This window comes from Quercus suber, unplaced genomic scaffold (assembly GCF_002906115.3).
Source record: "Quercus suber isolate HL8 unplaced genomic scaffold, Cork oak 2.0 scaffold_30, whole genome shotgun sequence".
Classification (NCBI taxonomy): domain Eukaryota; kingdom Viridiplantae; phylum Streptophyta; class Magnoliopsida; order Fagales; family Fagaceae; genus Quercus; species Quercus suber.
The window spans coordinates 721399-743125 of record NW_027069495.1 but is presented as its reverse complement, the minus strand read 5'-3'; the positions used below and the strand labels follow the sequence as shown (position 1 = coordinate 743125).

At 35.2% G+C, this 21727-nt stretch overlaps 2 protein-coding genes across 2 annotated transcripts; both read right to left on the bottom strand.

Annotated features, from left to right (window-relative positions):
• Nucleotides 1-4892: 4892 nt before the first annotated feature.
• Nucleotides 4893-5342, bottom strand: LOC112012747 (uncharacterized). Its single transcript, XM_024045130.2, has one exon. It carries the CDS (start codon nt 5340-5342, stop codon nt 4893-4895), a length of 450 nt encoding a protein of 149 aa, XP_023900898.2.
• Nucleotides 5343-18134: 12792 nt separating this feature from the next.
• LOC112012751 (germin-like protein subfamily T member 2) lies at nt 18135-19059 on the bottom strand. Its single transcript, XM_024045134.2, has one exon. It carries the CDS (start codon nt 18957-18959, stop codon nt 18291-18293), a length of 669 nt encoding a protein of 222 aa, XP_023900902.1. The 5' UTR covers nt 18960-19059; the 3' UTR covers nt 18135-18290.
• Between the last annotated feature and the right edge of the window lie 2668 nt (nt 19060-21727).

The following is a 21727-nucleotide window of genomic DNA, read 5'->3' as shown; positions in this document are numbered from 1 at the left end:
AAGGTAGAGGGTAGGGGAGAGATGAAAATGTGAAATGAATGAGAAATGTTAGAGAAAGTGTAAATGTTAAAAAAAATAGAGTACGATTTTATAAGGAATTTTTTATTTATTTGTATTTAATTAAAACATTAGATGTTTAATTTTTTAAAAATTAAAAAAAATGAGAGAAAATATTAATAATTTAATGGTATGGAGGATATGACTGAATTTAAATGGTTAATTGTTGTAGTGCTATTGATTTTATTTTGAATATATATATATATATATATTTTTTGCAACATGAAAAATAATAAACCCTATCCATATAACTAAATTAAAGTTGCTTTATGATGTTGAGTTAACAAAACGAATTGGTGATTACTAGAAAGCTAAGCATTTTTTTTTTTGAAAGAATAAACTTGAAATCTGAACATAAATTGTCTTATTTTATTACTTGTCATTTGGGTGACATTGAACCCTCGCATAAATTAATGGAGCCTCATTAGACCTATCAATCATTATAGCTCTAAAGAATACCAAAAACAAAAACTTAGCATAAATCAGTACTTACCCTTTGCAAGTCAAGAGGCTACATAAACAATTTAACATACATCATTACCCAACAATGTTTCTACTCACCACACAGCAAAGTAATCATGCAAATGAACTTTGAAATATCCATTTGGTGTTACGATCGATGGTATGTAGTTTTTAGGGAAAAATATGTAATAGTGGTAAATTAAACCACACTATTCAACTACCCAGATTTATCACGATACAAGGAGAACACGAATGTATTATGGACCCCTTTGTTCCTTATGGCTCATAAAAAATTTAAACTATTGGAATTAAGAAGAAATAAATTTCTAAATATATAAATAGAATCATTTTTGTTAGAAGTCAATCACTACACATGGGGGGAGAAAAAAAAAATCAAATGAAAAGATAAAGAATCAAGTCTAAAAGGAATTTCATAGAACAAATGTCATGTTGTACAAAAATAACATATATAGAACAACTAAATAGGTGAATTCAAACAACCAAAACTAAGAATTTAAAGAAAAACACATGTAATAAAATCAACAATTAAAGAAAAAAAAAACACTTAAATCACAAAACTAAATTGCATTAGCTCAATATAAAGTTCTAAAGAATACAATAATTTATCAACCTAAAGCAAAGATGAAAGAAAAATAAAAAAAATCCACCAAAAAATTGAGAGAGAGAGAGAGAGAGAGAGAGAGATAAAAAAAAAAAAAAAAGGAAGATGAAGAATGATATTAAGGTAGAGGGTAGTGGGGAGATGAAAAATGATATTAAGGTAGAGGGTAGTGGATAGTGGTGAGATGAAAAGGTGAGGGATAGAGAAAGGTTGTAGAAAGTTGTAAATAATTTTTAAAAAATGAGTAAATGTTAAAAAAAAAATTATAAGAAAATTGGAAAGAAAAATGATAATGACGTGGACGCTAATGTAGCTCAACTAGAGTGTAGCAATAATAAATGCTACACTTTAGCTTTTAGATATACTAGTCGTAGACCCACGCGATGCGTGGAAATAAATAATTATATTTTAGTTATAGTATAATATATAATTTGTTCTTTAAATTTTGTGGAAAATAATTTGTTCTCTAAAAAACTTAAACAATTTCTAAGATTATTTATCATTTATTTATCTTAAAAAATATATAATCATTTTTGTAGGGATAAGGGCCCAAAATTATATATTGGGCCTCAGACCGTGTTCGAGGACATCGGCATGTCCAAGGAGGGACAATTAGTTATGAGAGATTCCAGTTTAGAGTCTCATGAATAAAGAAGGGGCAGAAGGCAATCCGAGGAGGAATTCCTCCTCGGCCATGGCAAGTGTAGCTCAGATATGCATTCCAACGGCGAAAATGACCTCCATGGGAGCTCCAGTGTTAGAAGCGTGCCTTATGACCATATGAGAAGGAAAGGAACCTAAAAATATCTAAGGAAAAACTGCTACATCCGCATTAAATGCACTACAGCTACTTTTCTGGCCGCATTTATGTGGAGAAGACCTCTGAATAGTATTTCCTTGGCTACCACAACTCATAGAGAGCTAGAAGGGGTGGCTGATGGGACGGGTACTCGAGTAGTGACTTGGGCGATTAACAAATGAAGGGCCAAGATTATCAGGGAGGAGATATATAATGTGAGAGACCCTTGAAGGAAGGGGGACCAAAAAAGAAAGGGAGGATACTGCAGCAATTGAAGTTGCACTTGTAATCAGTTTTATCAATTTATAATAAGATTTGCGTCCTCGGACCGTAAATTTATTCAATCCTATGTGTATGATTCTTGCTTGATCATCCTACAAGTCTGTACTAGCCGTTGTTAAGCTCATTAAGGCCTAGTTCTTTGACCCACTCTCTACAAATCTATTGTACTGGGCTCATCGGGCCAATATCTCTTATATTTTGGGCTTGGGCCACAAAACGTGACCTTATAATTTTATTATTTGAATTTATTTGTTTGATATTATTCATTTTTAGGCCGTCCATATTTTGATAAATTATGTTATCGTGTGTTATATTTTCCTAATTTGTTCTTCTTATACAACTAAACTGTTTGAGTTTCAAATATAATATTCAAAATTTTCATTTTCTTAAAAAGAGATTATTATATTTATAATTTTTCTTATTGTAGGAGTAGTTTCGAATTATTGATTGACTTCTGTTTACTAATATAGATACATGAAATTAAAACTGCATATTTCTTAGACATTACTAAGTGACTATACCATATTATAAATTTAATATTTAAAATAATATATAGGAAAAAAGTAAACTTTATGTCTAAAATTGAACACTTAACATATTGAAATGAAAGAAAATAACCAGTATAATGATCTTTTTATTTTCTTTTTAAATTTTTTTTTATTACATACACTTTTATTTATTAAGATTTTATTGCATTTAACTGAATCTTTATATCGCATTTTTGTTACTAAGCTCCTATTGAGCCTTCTCATTTGTCACATCATTACCACATCATTATTCTTTATAATATTTATTTTTTTATTTGAATTTTCTGAAATTATCAAATATATAAATATATTGGCTTTACAAATTCATCTTAGGCAATTTTGACTTTACATATTTGTGAGGCCAGAAAATTGGGTAGCCTCGGCCCACTCCAAGCCAGGCCCAAAAGGTCCACGCCGAGGATACGTGAGAGGTCCGAGGATGAAAGCGCGAGGGCCGACCCCCGAGGATCATACCCGAGGAGGGCCCGTCCTCGGGCATCCGAGACCTCGGAGGAACACGGGCGCCACCTCACCAAAGGAATCCTTGGAGGTCCAAGGAGGAACACGAGGCCTTAGGCGAGCTGTTACATCTGCATTGAATGTGCTCACCTAACCCCTCCTGGCCGCATTAATGGGGATGTAACCCTTTGACAGAGCAACATTGATCAGGGTGAGCCACTTGAGTACGGATAAGACCTCTGATGGGACGGACGGTCAGAGCGAAGGCCAATAGATGACCAACAGAAGGAAGAAGGGGATAGGAAGAAGGGAACTATATAAGAAAGGCGAGCAAAAAGTAAAAGGGGGGGGGGGACTAAAAGGTGGTGTTAGTTTCAGGGAGAGAGGTCTCCTCGGACGAGTGCTGAGGAGCTACCCTCAGTTGTAAATTGGGCTCACTCCCCTTCAATGAAAAAAAAGTGATTTGTATTCCGTTGCTAATCTGTTAGGGCCTAAACCTTCGACCCACTCTCTAAAAATGTATTGTTGGGGAACTTTTCTAAAAATGGAGTCCCTACAGTATTCATTTACTTTAATTTTAATGTTACAACTAAATAATAAATCAATGAAAAATAAAAATAAAAATACTGTCTATACATATTCATCTTGGGCGGTTTAATTTTAATAGTTGATAGACACATTCAAATACATAGCCAACATTGTATTTTAATATAAATTCAAAATCTCACTTCCAAAATAACTAATTATTATGTCCAAAAAAAAAAAAAAAATTCAAACAAAAGGTAAAAGAGGGAGAGAGAAGACTTGTGATGGAAAACTTAAAAATCAAACACACTACCAAATCATATTAACCCAAAATAGTATTATATAAAAAATACAATGATTCATCAACCTAAAGTAAAGTTGCAAAAAATAATACACAAACACACACACACACACACACACACACACATATATATATATAGAGAGAGAGAGAGTAATCACCTTTTTTTGGAGAGAAATAGAAAATAAAATGAGAAAAGTAAGCATCAAATAAAAAATATAGTCATAAGTCAAACACCAAATTATCCAAGCCATGATATATAATAGAATAACATTATATTCTTGTAAACTATATTTATATGCAATAAATTAACATTTAATAATTATAGAAAAGAAAAAAAGATAATAACTTAAAAACACAAAACCAAATTGCAACCCAAAGTAAAATTCTAAAGAACACATAAATACATCAATCTAAAGTAAAGATACAAAAAATAAAAAATTCACACAAAAATAAAACATGAGAGAGAAAGAGAGAGAGAGTAATAACTTTTTTCATGTGAGAAAATATGTATAGAATTGGATAGAGAATGTCATATTTATAGTAATAGAATAGAGATAAAAAGAGTCAAAATAAAAGGAAGAGGAAAAGATAGATCAAGAGTGACATTAAGGTTAAGAGCAGTGGACAGATAAAAAGGTAAAAGAGAAGTTTTGGTAGGAAATAGTGGAGAGAAATGAGAAATAGATAGATGATGTGGTTGTTGATGTGGCTTAACAGGAGTGTAGTAATAATAAATGCTACGCTTTAACATTTTTTTTTTGGGAAGTCGGAACCAAATGAATATCATTAATGAAGAATACTAGAATCCAAATACAGAGCATCAACTGCTAGTGGAGGATCCTCCTTTAACCATACAGTTTAATTATTAGATAATCTAGCAAATCTAGCCAACGCATGAGCAACACCATTGGCACTATGCCTAACACAATTGACTAAAAAAGATCTAAAACTTGCAATCAAGCACCAAATATCTTCATAAATAAACCCAAGCTGAGCTAGATCTGGTTGAGCCTGTGCCACTGTCTTCAACACCCTTGTGTTGTCACCTTCCAAAATCACCTCCATAAACCCAGCATCTATAGCAAATTCAAGAGCTTTACGGCAAGCCTGCACCTCTACCTCTTCACTATCTTTCATAGCTCCACCCTTAGCAGAAATAGCAACCATCACTTCACCATTCCTATTGCGAACCATAGCCCCATTACCCGAATTAGCTCCATTATCAAAACATGCTCCATCAAAGTTTAGCTTGAAGAAATCTCCTTGTGGTGGCTGCCATGCCTGACTTGCTGAAACCAGAACTGTCATAGGTACACTTAGATGCTCCTGCGCCTCATGAAACTCACTAAAATAATCTAAAGCCCGTTGGTATGACCATGATGGATGTTGAAACGCACCCCTATGCAAGACTGAGTTTCGCTAAAGCCAGATTTATCAGCAGATCACCCAAAATAAATCTAGCTCCTCATATGACAACCTCGGCATGAGACTAGCAAACAACTGCCCAAAATCCACTTGCACCGTACCAAAATTTTGAAACTTGATTACACTGCCAACCCAAACGTCCTGTGCTGCCCCACGCTTCCAAAGTACATGCAGCACCGATTCATTAGCTTTATGACAGAAATAGCATCAAGCATCCTTAAACACCCTCCTTTCACTAGATTGTCTTTAGTAGGTAGTATATTATGACATGCTCTCCATGAAAATATTTTGATCTTATTTGGGACCCTAGCCTTCCATATCTGTGACCACAAAGAAATATTTGATGATTGCACCGAAGCCTCTCCACTATTATTCTCTACCAACCTTAGTTGCTTGGCCACGTGGTACCCGGACTTCATATTGTACCTACCATTCTTTGTAAAAGACCAAGCCAAGACATCTTGCACCACCTGCCTACTCAAGGGAACTTGGAGGATAGCATCAGCATCATACGGGTGGAACAAAGCATGGATTCGATCTCTATCCCACTAGTGGTTCTGCCAATCAATCAAATCCGAAACTCTCCACTCCCAAATTTCCTCCTCAGGTTGGAAAAGAACTCTCTTTGTTGGCTGATTAGGTAACCAACAATCCTTCAAAACATGGATAGAAGCATCATTCCCCACTCTCCAATAACACCATTTCCTCAATACCAGTTGAGCAGCTAATAAGCTCTTCCAAACATAGGAGCTGTTTTGGCAATCCTTCGCCTCAAGGAACTCACATCATGGAAACTACTTTGCCTTAAAACATCTATACAAAAGAGAGTTTTTGTCTTGCAACAATTGCCATCCTTGTTTAGCTAGCATAGCTAGATTAAAAGCTCGAATATCTTTGAAGCCCATCCCTCCCTCCTTTTTCAACTGCGTCAGAAAACTCCAACTCTTACAGTGAATTTTCCTTTCCTCACTAATTTGGCCCCACCAAAATCTAGCACATATAGCATCCAATTCATCACATAATTTTCCCAGCAATTGAAAAACCCCCATCGTATAAGTGGGAATAGATTGAGCCACAACTTTTATCAAAACCTCATTTCCAGCCCTTGAAAGCAACTTCCCCTTCCAACCTTGAATCTTTTTCCAAACCCTTTCCTTAATGAAAGCAAAAGTGTCATATCTCCTTTTTCCAATCAAAGTAGGCAACCCCAAATAAGAATCAAACATCGCCACCTCCTTCACCTTTAGTTGGTCAACAATCCATGCTTTCTGCTCCACCTGCACATTGCTACTGAAATAGGCTGAAGACTTCTCAAGATTGATGCATTGACCAGAGTCATCAGCATATAGCTGTAGAGTATCTGATACAACCTACATTTCATTGTTATTAGCCTGACAAAAAAATCAAAGAATCATTAGTAAAAAGCAGATTAGTTATACGAGGAGCATTCCTGCAGACTGCCATTCCATGCAACCTCCCATCTAATTCTGCTTTAGCAAGGAGCGATGTGAAACCTTCTGCACAAATCAAAAACAAATAAGGGTACAATGGATCTCCTTGCCGAATACCTTTAGAAGGCCTGATATTCCCATATGCTTTTCCATTAATCTGAACTGAAAAGGAAGGTGTAGAAACACATTTCATAACCCTATCCACCAAAACCTCTAGAAAGCCCAATTTAATCATCATACCCTTAAGGAAGCCCCATTCCACTCTGTCATAGGCCTTACTCACGTCCAATTTAAGAGCTAAAGCCCCCATTTTTCCCTTTTTTCTAATATGCATGGCATGTAAAGTCTCATAGGCTACTAACACATTATCAGTAATAAGGCGGCCAGGTACAAATGCACTTTGAGAAGGATAAATAATTTGTGGCAAGATCAACTTCAATCTGTTCGCCAAAACTTTTGAAATAATTTTATAGATCACATTATAAAGACTAATTGATTTGAAGTCAACCATTTTTTCCGGTTTCTTTACTTTAGGGATCAGTACTATATGAGTATAATTAATATCAGGCTCCATATTACGAGAATGTAAAAAATATAACACAACATCAATCATCTCATTACCCATAATATGCCAAAATGTTTGATAGAAAAGTGTATTCATACCATCGGGCCCAAGAGCCTTTGTTGGTCCCATCTGAAACAACGTTGCTTTAACTTCATCACTACTAAATAGCGTAGATAGCACCTCCAGCATATCATCTGTAATTTTATGATTTACTGTGCCGAGACATTCCTCCATTTTGTCATAAGTGCCTGCATTAAAAATATTCATGAAATAATCAAACGCCACCTCAACCACAACCTCGACTTTCTCCACCCAAACCCCATTAGCATCTTTTATTCCTTCAATATAATTTCACCTCCTTCTTCGGGAAGCTTTGGAATGAAAAAAATTAGTATTCCTATCTCCATGTCTTAGCCATGACACTCGAGATCTCTAACTCCAAAATATCTCTTGCTTCAGTAGTAGGTCATCAAGTTGCTTACTTACACGCAGAAACTCACTTCTGCTCTCTTCAGTCAGCTCACATTCATTCATCACCTCCAATTTTTTTTTTAAGCCTTTTAATCTCTATTTCGAGTTTGGTTTTAAAAGAACCCCATACATGTAGTTCAGCCCCACAACCTTGGATTTGATCCCGTACACCACTTAAACCCGAGTTACCACGTCCTCCCTTTGTCCAAGCTTCAGTCACGGCTTCCTCACAATCTGTCCACAGCATCTTCAAACCTAAAACCACCAGCCCCCTTTCCCCTAACCCGCCTATCAATCATGGTTTTCAAAAGAATAAGAATATGGTCAGAAGCATGGCTGAACAAATGGGAGACTAAACTTGAAGGAAATTTGTCAATCCACAACCTATTAGCTGTAGCTCTATCCAACCTTTGTTTTGTGTGAGTCGAACCTGGCCTCCTATTAGTCCATGTAAATTTATGCCCAATGAACCCTAAGTCAATCAACCCGCAATCCTCCAAGGCAACCCGAAAGTCCTCCATCTGATTATAATAAGGTGCACAGACACTTTGCTTTTCAGACGCATGAAGAATGGCATTGAAATCCCCTATACAACACCAAGGACCTTCAATGAAAGACCATAAGTGAGATAAAAGAGCCCAAGACTTCCGTTTTTCATTTGCCTCTAGCCACCCATAGAATCCTGTGAGATACCACACAAAACCATCATCGTCTACTACATTTGCTAAAATATGGTTATCAGTGAAATTAATAACATCTAAAGTCATCTCCTCCCTCCAAAGTAAAGCTAACCTGCCACCTGAATTTGGCTTTTTAACTATCAATTTTTTTTTTTTTAAAAATGGTAAATCACCACAATGCTTCTCAAACCTGTCTCTATCCAACCTTGTTTCCATCAAGAAGCATACATCGGGAGCTTGTTCCCTCACTAACTTGTGAAGGCTTTGAACTGTCCAAAGGTTCCCAGGCCCTTGGCAGTTCCAACTTAAAAGCCTATTTGCTCTCGGCAAGGGTGGTTCAACACCCCTGCCACTTTATTCATGTTTGATTCATCACTGACCTTCCCCCTTTTTCCTTTACGCTTTTCATCCTCTGTGTCCCCAAAAGAAAACACTTCCAACATATTTCTTTTCCCCAAAATGGATTTAGCTCCTTCCTTTAATATTCCCACAGGCCCAACATCCATACGTGCCAGCCTAGTCCAAGTATTTTTCTTTTTATTACTGTTTAGCCCAACCCCATCTTTAGTACAATCCACGTGCTCTTTGTGAATAGCTGGCGCCAAATCAACCCCACTTCTATGCTTGAACTTTGAACACCTAAATCCACGGCACCTGATGCTTTGTTGTCCATATCCACTTCCCCCAAGCCCATGATTCTCGGCCCAATCCCCATGATCAGCGAAATCTGCTCCCACCAATTTGGTTGCACCTCCACCACTTTCCAGAACCGTTTTGTTAGGGAAACCATCCTTGCCGCTACCTTTTCATTCACCTCTGGCGTGCTCTATGAACCATGCAGCCCTTTCATCACCCCATTATCGCCATCACTACTACCCTCCTTCACAACTCCCCTTTTCAGTGGTGAACAAGCCTTGCCACCTGCCTTCAACCAATCCCTATAGCCACAATCCGCATCAATCCTAGCTTTTGTTTTACTAAAGTACTTCGCACAATAACGTAAGTCATGACCTAAAAGTCCACAGTAATGGCAAAATACTGGCAACCGTTCATACTTAAAGTGCACCCAATGTCTCTCCATGTGAACCTACCAAAAAAGCCCCTCACCTTTTTTCTTTATCCAACAGAATAGCAATCTTAACCCTCATGAAGAAATTTTGGCTATCATTGGTGTGCCGCTTCCCCACCTCCAAAACCTTGCCCAACCGGTTCCCCACCTCTTCTGCTACCCGATTAGATCTCATATTAAAAGGCGCCCCCCAGATTTGCACCCATAAAGGAATTGAGTCAAACTTGAAATTCGCTGCTGTCACCCCCAATTTCCATTTGGTTAGCAACAAGGCTTGATTATCAAAACACCAAAGGCCTCCAGTATAGACTCTGTCTAACTCGAATTCGGATCTAAACTTGAACTGAAACATGACCCCACCTCAATGACCTGCACTTCATCTTCCAAACCCCACACCTTTTTGAGTGTACCCAGTGCAGCTCTTTTATTAAAGGATTTGTAGGTTAAAAATTTTCCAATGAGACTCAACACACAGCCCTTTAGTTCCTCTTTTCGGCCTTCATCTGAAATAGTAACAATTTCTTCTTCCTCCAAAGTTAAAGTAATCTGCTCCAGAATCTTTGAGATGTTGTCTGCCATGATAAAGAAGTCTGCAACATGAAAGACAAAAGAAGGCAGCCTCGTAGGAAACCCTGAGGGAGGAAGATCTTGTAGATCACGAGAGAGAGAACTCCTATAAACGAGGAGAGACTATTATGTACGCTTCAGCTTTTAGATATAGATATAGTGTTTTATGCATAAGTGGGAAGACCTAGTTTGTAAATTTTTTTTCTTGATTGAAACAAATGTTAAATGAAGAAAGCAGTGGGTAAAGTAACGTCTTTACCAGAGCTCTTTAACCATCAACTTCTTCAAACAGATTGTGTATATAAAGAATTCCAAATGGGTCCCCATCATTGACATTTACTAATTGATAATCTATTTAGCGTGTGTTTGGCAAAAATTAAAAAACCAGCTTATTTTTGCTACTATTTATGGGCCTCATTACACTTTTTGGTACTATTTATGAGTCAACTATACTATTTTAGCTAATTTTTACCTTTATTTATAGTATTTTCAGCAAAATTTTTTTAGTTTCAGTAAAATAAACGGATCCCACATAGACCTTAATCATTGCAAAGGTGGGAGTCTGGCAAATAATGAAATTTAGTGAAAATCAGTGCCTATAATATAATAGGACCCCATTTGTTCTGATAATTATTGCTATTGTTGAAATCGAACCAAGAATGGTGTTCTTGAAGGGTTTCTATGTAAAAATTCTTTTTTTTCCCCTTTTTTGTTGAATAAAAATTTGGTATTCTTGGTTGCAGTTTTTTTACAGAATTTTTCATTAATCTTTGATATTGTGTTTGGCTAGTTTATTTTGGAACATCCATTGAGTATGCCTTTTTGCAGTTTTTCTTTTTCCGAATTTGAAATTACAGTATTTCTTCTTTAGATTATCAAAAATTTATCTAATATCTGCAAAGAAAAAATTACTTCTATTCACATTCATAATGAAGGAGTATAAATCAACTTATATAATGCCATTACCCAGTGTCAGCCCCACGAACAAAGTTTGTCGTTTTGAGGTAAGATTACTGTCTTAATTTCTAACCTTAATTAATTTGCATCACCGTATAATCAGGGTTGAGGCTGGCCCAAGTAATTTTGGGGCACATATAAATTGGGACATTGTATATATATATATATAAAATAAAATCAAACCTTTCAACAATTCATTCAAGATCAAGCAATTGCTACCATTATTAGTAAAATATTTTGTGAAGGACTCAAGATTCATGGCTGCATAATTGTTTTTTTTTTTTTTTAAGGGTTTGATGCAATCATCGAAGATTAATTTGTTACCACTTCAAAATTCTTCTAAGGATCTGTGCGTGAAATTCAATAAAAGAAAAAATAATTTGTTTTTGAAGGTTTAGTTATATGTGTCCTTAGGTTAAAATGGTTTCAATATAGGTTTTAATTTGCATGTTATGGTCAATTTTGTATTCAAAGGCAAAACTGTAATGAATACTATGCTTGAACTTAGTCCTTCATTGGCTACATTAAACTCCCTATAGATGACTCTGAGATAGAATTGACCAAAGAGTATGATTTCAGATATGATAGAATGGCAGAAAAGAAAATATGTGGCCAACTTTCATTATTCTATTGAGGATCCCAAGCCACTTCAAAGGTTCTGGGACTAAGGCTTGATTGTTGTGGTTGTTTACATTTCAACATCAATACTTCTGCATGAATGAGGAACAATAAGTCTTATATCAGACCTGTAGCTTATTGAGTGACTTTAATTATTACAAACTCAGCGTTGTAGTCACGCACATATAAAGAGTGAATTTTAGAATTCTTGATAAGATAAATTTTCAGATATTATTTCTTGTAGTAAGGGTGAATGAAATACTATTGTTAGTGGTTCGTTCATCTCTTCAAGTTGTATTGCAATCATTTTGGTAGGTTTGAAAGAGAAACCTAACAAAGTTGAGGTGATTTTTTATTTTTTATTTTATTTTTTATTTTAAGTGGATTTTGTGGGATTTTGATTTTCTTACCTTTGCAAGAAAAAGTAATATTAAAGCTGAAGGATTTCTTGTTTGTGTATGTGCCAGTGATGTAGCTCTCGGTTTCTTTGAAGCATTTCATACAGTTCTTGTCTTCCTCTTCCCGGTTCTGGGTGGCTTAATTACTTTACGTTTTCAACCCTTTCACATCTCTCCACTTGAAACACTACATTTTGCTACCTTCTTGGTTTTCATTGTGGCTACAATCGTCTACAGCATTGCATATGTGTTGATAATACTACAACCTCCATACTCTGAGTACCGTGCCATATTCAGGTTCATCTGTCTAGTTTTTGGAATCATTGGGAGCTACTTGTCTGAATAATCATTCCTCCCCGTTGGCTATTCATCGTAAATTTATGGTTAATCCTGATCGTAGGGGTTCTGTGTTTGTGCAAACAAATTTATCAACTTCTTTGCTACACAGCTATTTCAGTATTCAATGCAGTACCTAGCTTGTTTGGAAAGATTTTTCAATTAGTTCATCAGATATATAACTAGCTCCTACGGATATTCCAATCAGCAATTTGTCAAGATTTTTCTTCAAGGGAACGAGAAGACAATGATAATCAGGGTTTAGAAATGGTTTAAGTGGCCTGTTGTTGTATTACCAGATATACATACTTATTGTCTCTAGACTCTCAACACCAGCACGAGTGAATTTACAATGTTTTAAAGTTAAAAATGGCATTTCATTCCATCATTCTTCTTCTTTCTTTCCCTTTTTTTTTTCTTCGGTTGTAAAGTATAAGAATAAGATAAGACAAAATCTCATGTAATTGACTTTTAATCTTGATTATTTTCTGTTTGAGGTCTGATGCTGAAATCATCTCTGGAGTCTGGTACATTTTGTTTTTTTTGTTTTTTTTGTTTTTGTTTTTTTGTGTATATTGCAATCTATCAACAATTCAAGGAGTCAAAAGAACGTTACTATACATCAACATTCAACTGAATAAAAGAAAATCTCTTGTAATGCTTCTCTAATTCTAAGATGAAGTTCTTGGTCTGCCAAAAGTCAAAGTAATGATTTTAAGAATGAGAAAAGCTATAGTAACCTATTATATTTTGTTGAATCATAATTTACACAACTTAATTTTCCTGCTAAATAGCCATGTATGTTTTACTTTCTTAGGCGTTATGCCTGTAAGTGTTTCATTGCAAATTCAATAGTTGTTTCTAATACATTCGCAAAATTTTCATTAAAAGTGACAAATTGACTTTCTAACCAAAGTTTTGTACGGCTCAGCTTGAAGCTGCCCTTCACTGTGTCATTACCTTCTTAGATTTATGCCACCACTCCCATATCCTATTTCTTTATACATTCCATTGGTCTGTTAATGCCTTCAGATTTTTTTTTTTTGCTCTGTAAGTCATGGCCTTATTGGGTGCTCTGAAGAACATTTAGTGGCAATGGAAACTGTTGCGTTTAAGCTATGAATTCATGGACCATTGGACAACACCTTAACTGCTTCAAACTTTGTCAGAGAAAGAGTGAATATATGAATATTTCTGATATGTTGATACTTGATGTGGACCTCAAGTCTGGCTATTACCAAATAACTGGGCTAACTACAAGAACTCTATATATATTAGTTCACATCTACGATGAAGCCATCCTCTGATTTACCTATTTTATTTGGGCAAGCTGCTATTTTTGTCCCTAGATTATATTGGTATGTTAGAGTTCAATTTCGTCCATTAACTTTTAATTGTGTCAATTTAGTTCCAATATTATGGAAATGGTTGCATGTTACACTTGCACCCACTTCCCTTTTAGAAATTGATTCATTTTTTGTGAAATTCTTTTCAAATTGAGTGAGTTTACTTTGATCCTTACTATTATGAGGAACAAAGATTTTGAAAGAGGCAAAATTTGTACTACTTCCTGTGGTTAATATTCAGTGGGAATAAGGTAAACATTGAACTATCATTAGAACTTAAGCAACTTTTAAATTGACACAATCAGTAGTTTAACGATGAAATTGAACGTTCTCACGTGGTTCAGGACCGATATAGTTGTTTGGCTTTTTTTTTTCTTCACTTTATTCTTCTTTTTCTGCTCTACTTGTTCTTTCAATAGCTTCCAACATATATGTGAGCTTCTGTGTGCAATCATTGGCTTTCGTTGTGCACAATTATGCCAACTCTCCTCTCTCCATTTTGTGCCACCCTTGGACATCGGTGCACTCTTCCACCCAAATTCATTTATCCCTTTCAGTACTTTAAATCAAATACCCTTAGTACATGGACATCTATCATATCTATATCTTTAGGTTCAATTTGTAATGTTGGCTTGTACTTTATTCCCTAGGGCCAAATCATACTCGTCAGTTTTTTCTTACTCACTAGTTTTTTGGGGGATAGGCTCGTAGGAATTTGCTTTGAATATTAAGTTATCCTCTTGTGAAGAGAATATCATTTTTTTTAATTGTATCACAGATCCGAAAAAAAGACTTTTAGAATTATATGCTGTAGGACTTTTCTAACGAATTAATATGGTGTTTCAGCTTGGTGCACAGCCATTTGATGCTTCTGAAATGATATTTGGATCACAATCAATGGGGGAATATGCTCAAAGCTCACAACCTGAATGGCTGCACATGCAGTTTGTTGGTAGTTTTGAAAGAGCGACATAATCTCGCGCATGTAAGCAGATAAGAGAAGAATTAGTACTTAATTATTTATAATCAAAGGACAGTTGTGTTGTAGGTTTCTCCACGTCTAATGCTGAAGTGTGTTTCCTAGTCTCTTTTAATGTCCTAAAATCGTAGTATGAAATCATATGTAGAGATGCATTAATCTTGTAAGGTTGAATTTATTCAATTATGTGTTGGTTTTATTCCGTGCCAAATTTGCTTGTAATTTAACAATTAGATACCATGTATTTAGGTGGGAATCATGTAAGGATAGTGTGTGAGAGAGTGTGAAGAAATCTCAAGAAGTGAGCAATTCAAGGGAGTCTCGCGACTAGCAAGTCGCTAGAATGGCATACATGAGAAGCATGTAAGGGAAGTTGAAGGGTCACAATAGCTGGAGCACTACAGGACAAAACTTCCAATTTAGCCAGGTAATTAGCTCGCGACTCAAACTCGCGACTTGTTCTAGTTGCGAGGCCGAGTCGCCAGAATGCCCTGTTTGGTTGAAACTGACTTTTCGCATTCCTCATACACTCTACTTTAAATACTCTTATATCCATAAAATTTAAAGAGCTTCTAGAGAGAATTTTGAGAGAGAAACCCTAGAGAAAAATAAGATTGACTCATTCACAATCTTCATCATTTGATTTTCCAAATTTCTCTACTCTCACCCTCTCCATTGACATATACTTGAGAGGTACATTTAGTCAAATCCTTATCTCACCATACCCATATAAGTGAGAAGGTATTTTGGTGCTTGGGAAGTAGTTCAGAAGGGATCCATTTATTTTGGTTGATGTAATGGGCTATTGCGGGATCTGGTAAGTTAGAGAAGATAAGGTTCGATGTAACCCTATTGGAGCAAGAAACTTGGAGGGCTTAGGTGCTCTGGGTAGATTAAGCTTGGAGGATCTTCTACTATTTATGTATCCCAATTTTATTCTCTAGTAGATTATTAGTTGCTTGGAGGGCAGCGAAGAGGTTTTTCGTCGAGTACTTCAGTTTCCTCTTCGATACCACATCGCCGTGTTATTTTTGTGTTTGCATCATTCTTCCCTTACTCTCTACCATTTAATTGCTGCTGTGTTTGTGATTAATTATGGCTTAGAGTGTGTTACCAATTTGGGTTTAGCTTATATTCATATTCCGCACATATGTTGTTTGTTTATAAGCTTGTGTTGAAAATTTTAACTTAAGGGTCTAAACGTTCATAGGTGTTTTACACATGATTTGAACTTTCAAATCTTTTTATGTATCATCGTACTGGATACACTTTAGTCAATTGTATTAGCACACAGACAGAATCTCCTAGGTTGATTTAGTTTTTAAGCTGTGTAGCAAAGGACTCTGCTTTCTGGAACTTTGTTATAGTATGTTACTAATTGATACAATTTCATGCCAAACTGTGTAATGAGAGAATTGTGCTTTCCTTTTTTTTTTTTGAGAATGAAACATACTTCATTTATTACCCAAAGTTGGCTAAATCAGCCTGAACAACATGTTGAATGTCTGATGGTACATCTTCCATCCAGACAGTTTGATCATGCTCCCTAATAGCCCTTTTTGCTAAGGCATCAGCAACATTATTTCCTTGACGACATACATGAGAAAAACTAGCAAAATGAAAAGAATTGGACAAACTTTTAACATCCTGAAGTAGATGACCATGTAAGGCTTGAGAAGGATTAGGATCGTTGAGCTCCCTGCATGACTTCTGAATCTCCTTCGAAGATGGCTTTGGTTACTCCGAGTTCTAGTGCAAATTCTGTAGCTCTCCTTACAGCCAAGGCTTCAACTTGAGCAACTGTTGTTGGGAGTGGAATTTGCTGTGACAAGGATGCCATCACAGCACCTTCTGCATTTCTGATTACGACGCCAACCCCTGCTCTCTCTTGCTGGGAAAAAATAGCTCCGTCGTAGTTAACCTTGTACATTCCTTGGTCTGGCGGCCTCCATCTGATGTGATTTCTGTGTTGTGGTGTCCCAACTGCTGGATGAAGGTTCTGAAATTCCAGTGTCCTATCTTTTGATAGCGCATAAATTTGGTTGAGTGGGCACGCCAGTTGCTTGAGACGAAGCTGGTTACGCCTATTCCACACTGCCCAGGCCGTGAAAGCCAACAAAGCAACATCGTTCTTTTCCGCAATAGCTCGTTTGAAGATGTCCTTGATGCCTCGGCCCTTCATTTCCTCAAGCCACCTCCACTGTGAATCTGCCTTCCATAGTACCTGCACATCAGAACAAAAGAATAGAGCATGTGAACAGTCTTCGTCCCCTGTTTTGCATATTTCACATTGACCATCTTGTGTGATCCTCCTACGGCAAAGATTAGACTTCACAGGAAGAGCTTCTCTGCTAGCTCTCCAAATGAAGTTTTTGATCTTGCTCGGCACCTCCAGACCCCATAACTTCTTCCAATAACCTGAGTCTTGGGCTGTTCCCTGAAGTTGTGTGGTGTAGAGAATTGTGCTTTCCAAACTTTCATTTTCATTGTTAAATATGTCACTAATTGGTACAAATTCATGTTTCAATAATGGTAATAAAATAAATTCAAATAATGCAAAATTTTGGAGTCATTAAACTATAACTAATGTCGAAGTGTAGAATGAACAATTGACAAATGCCATGGAAGATTTTTTATTTTTATTATTTTTGAGAGAAGCCATTAAAGACGATTTGAATCATTACTTTCCACTTAAAAATGATGCCAGATGAAAATTAATTTGAGTTATAAGTACTCCGTGACAATTTGCTGTCATTGTATGTAGGGGTTTATCAGAAGGATTGAGAATGATCGTTATTGTATTGAACTAACAAAATACACTGATTAGTGTGTGTATATATATTGAGATGCCTTTAACTAACTTATCAAACTATAACAACTCTCTAGTCTACAAACTAGCTAATCTATCACGTGTACATCACAAGCCAGTCACTAAACTAACTACATGTAGTTTAATACAACATAAAAGCTACAAGTCGTTTAGCTTCTCTTTTCATTATCTGCACTGCTGCTACTTGCACTGGTCTCTGCTTCTGATGCAGTCCCTTTTAGTCTTGGTCTGTGATAGGGTTTGACATAGGACACTCGGATTATTGTATCAGAATTCAGAGGTTTATTCTTCAAGGTATCTTTTTTAACAGTGAGGGAGATTCGGTTGTTTTATTTAGAACTCAATACTTGAACTCACAGGTGAAAACATTTATCATAAAATTCATCAATAAACATAAAAACATAGGCATAATCAAAACAACAAATTTTATAGAATCAATCAATAATCAAAACAACATACACTGATAACCTGAATTACACAGCCCAACAAATGGGAGGCAGGCAATCTCAAACATCTTATAACACAATTTTCAAATCAAAGTGACCTTAACAGGAAGGCCTTGGCTTAAGAACTAAATTTAGATTTTATGGTATTGATAACAGAATCGTCTACTTGGAAGGCCTGAGTTAACACTTCATTAGGCATTGATGGTTGTGAACCAAAGATAGTTGTTGCGAGAATCACAGCCCCCGGCAAGTGACTGTTGAAAGAGGTGTATGCAAGAGCTTTCCCCTTTCCAACATTCTTTTGGAAGTGTACAAGCCCCCTGGGAATGACAAAAATCTCACCAGGTTTCAAAACCTTGGAGTAATACACATTCTGAGTTGTCACAAACCCCACAAGTACTCTCCCTTTAATGATCACACCGGACTCAGATGCACGAGGGTGAGAGTGTGGTGGATTGAGTCCTCCAGGGCCGTAGTCTACACGGTTCATTGCGATCCCAAGAGTGTTGACAGCAGGGAATGTAAGGACATTTGCAGGAGTGATACTGAAGTTTAAGTTTGATGTGTTAGTGACACCCTCTTTGCTCAGATCAAAGAAAAAATCATTTGCACTAACTTTTGACGCAGGTTTGCAAGGAAAGCCGTTGATTGATATGGGTGCATTCAAATCTGCAACACAAAAGTCCTGTAATTGATCAGGGTCAGCCGATAAGGAAGGCACCGGTAGAAGCAGCAACACTGTAAGACAAGATAGCAGGTAGAGGGCTGAGTTTGATGATTTCATCATGGCTGCTAGTGCTAGAAACTCCTGTTTATAAGAGAGTATACAAGATTGTAAAAGATAAAGTTTTGGGTTGGTTTTGTGGTTGAAGAATGAAGATTATGGTTCTATATATAACACGCTTTCTATGTGAAAACCCCAATAGTCTTCCTTGCTAGTTTTGCTGATGCAGACATAGGAAGTCACACAAGTAGCAACATAGTCAACTGAAGAAGGTGGGCAGCTATCAAAATTTCTTTTAATTTTGTATTCGCGAATGGTGTCCTGCTTGGAAACTGTTGAAGGATCGGTTGTCTTTGATAAAGATAGCAAGATGGAAAATTCTTAGTTATTTTCTATATCATTTGTCTTTTTTTGACACTCTGTCAGATGGACAATTCAATAATTTAAAAGAGAGACGATTTTTAACTAATCTTGGAGTATATGGCTGTAAATTAATAATTCAATGACTAAATGGAAAGAGTTTTGTCATTTTAGACATGAATGTGAATGGGGTCTGGTATTTATTGCAATTTCAATTCATTGACTCCTTCAACCTTGGGAATTTTGGCTCTTTATGGAGAACTTTCGTCTTTTTTTTTTTAGGAGTCTTTACTTGTTATGGTGGTCGGATATGTGGGAAGACCTAGTCCATATCTATATTTAGGAAAAAATGGCCAAATATACTTAATTTTTAATTAACTAGTAAGTTTTCTGTGCAATGCACGGATAATATTATAATATTTTATGTAAATTTGTTTTTGGAAAATATTATACATATATTATAGCATATTTATTATAAAATTTTGTTAGTAATGAGTTCATTATAAAAAGTAATAATTATAAATTGCTTATTGTATAATAAAAGTTGATAAAAACATATTAATTCATTCTATATTATTGATTTTTATTATGTGATGTAATAAAAAGCTACATTATGATTTTTTTTTTCTTCAATGCTTTGTTATTGCGGTATGGTGACGGTTGTTGTCATCATCAATTTCTCCATCTTCATCATTTGAAATTTAGTCCGTCCATATTTGTTCAATTTTTGAGCTTTCATCATTTTTTCTTTTTGTTGCATCATTTGTGTTAAGTACTAATGAATTGGCACTTACAGATTCTTGATTAGATCTTACAAAGTTTGAACTTTGTCGCTAAGATTTTTCATAGGTATTTGCATTTATATTAAATTTCAATGATGTGACAGTCTTTTGTAAATTTTTTATTTTTGTTAATTTTGGAATAGTGTAGCAAAAAGAATTAATATAGCATGTTGAATTGTGTTTTTTTTTTCTTCCATACCTTTTTATCATTTGAAGGCGCATCAAAAATCTTAGCAACTATGAAATTTTCAAAACCATCTTTTAGATTGAATTCATTCAAACGAAGTAGAGAAATCCATTTTTTTCCTAATATTTTTTTTTCAAATCACGTGGGATTCCTTCTCCAATATCAATATTTTTACAACAATTTAAATAAGTTGTACCTTATTTTATTTTTCAGCAAGATCTCGATCTTGTAGATTTATTTAGGATTTTCTTGACATCTCGATCAAATATCACAAACTTTGTTTTGTTAGTTGCATTAAAAACTTCAATTTGAATCTTGTATCTGAAGTAGATTGCAATTGTATATTTATGGTAGTTATAGTTGATGAGTCCTAAAAATCATTAAGGTCGTCCATTAATATGGACAACCTTGCATCATTAGTAGACCAAAAGATGTAACCGTTCAAGCACATTCAACACATTAATGGCGACCGTTACTCATCGGTCTTAAACGCCATTGTTTACTTATAAATATCTAAATTAAAGTTTTTTTTTTTGATAAAAAAACTAAATTAAAATAGATAAATGTGTACAGGTAAAATTATATGAAAAGTTGAAACTACCTAAGATGAATGTATAACCACTTGTAGATGTGTGTTTTTTGAAGACTAAAAGTATACACAATTGCCTTGCAAATCATCAAATTTGGTGGCTTTACAAAACAAATATTTCATATTGCAAAAAACTTTACATGAACTCCTCTTTTATGACAACCTTTTTTTTTTGCCGAAACAACTTAAGAATATTAAGACTTAAGTTAACACATGTGGTAGTTGTAAAACACGTCAGTGATATGAAATATAGAAAGGTTTAAATATTTAAAAAACATTTTTAGTAGATTGTAATATAAAACATTTTTTTCTCAATATTTTATGTAACTTTTCCCATAAGATCAATATTGTTGGCATCCTAAAAAGATGATACATAATATATGGGCCTAGACACATTCAAAGGGTGCTATCTAAATTATATGACCCTTTATCACACAAATATATTGATTCCCCTAATGTATGGTAAAGGAAGGCATGTTTGTGTCTAGCCATTTTCTTGATTTGTGCTGCATAATTTAATAGTATGGAGGATGTGACTGGTTTCAAATGTTGAATAAAATAAGATGAGAGGAAAAAAGAGTAAAAATAAACTATATAGCAGTAAACACCAAATTATCCAAGTTATTCTATGTAATATAATAACATTATATTATTATATAGTACTATATGTATAACGCAGTAGGATAATATTTAATCAAATAGAATATAAAAGATAACAACTTAAAATACAAAACTAAATTGCATCAACCCAAAATAGAATTCTAATTAACACAAAAATTCGTCAACCTAAAGGATTGATGCAATGAAAATAAAATATAAAAAAAAAATCAGACAAAAAATGAAAAACAAATTGAGAGAGAGAGAGAGAGAGAGAGAGAGAGAGAGAGAGAGAGAGAGAGAGAGAGAGAGAGAA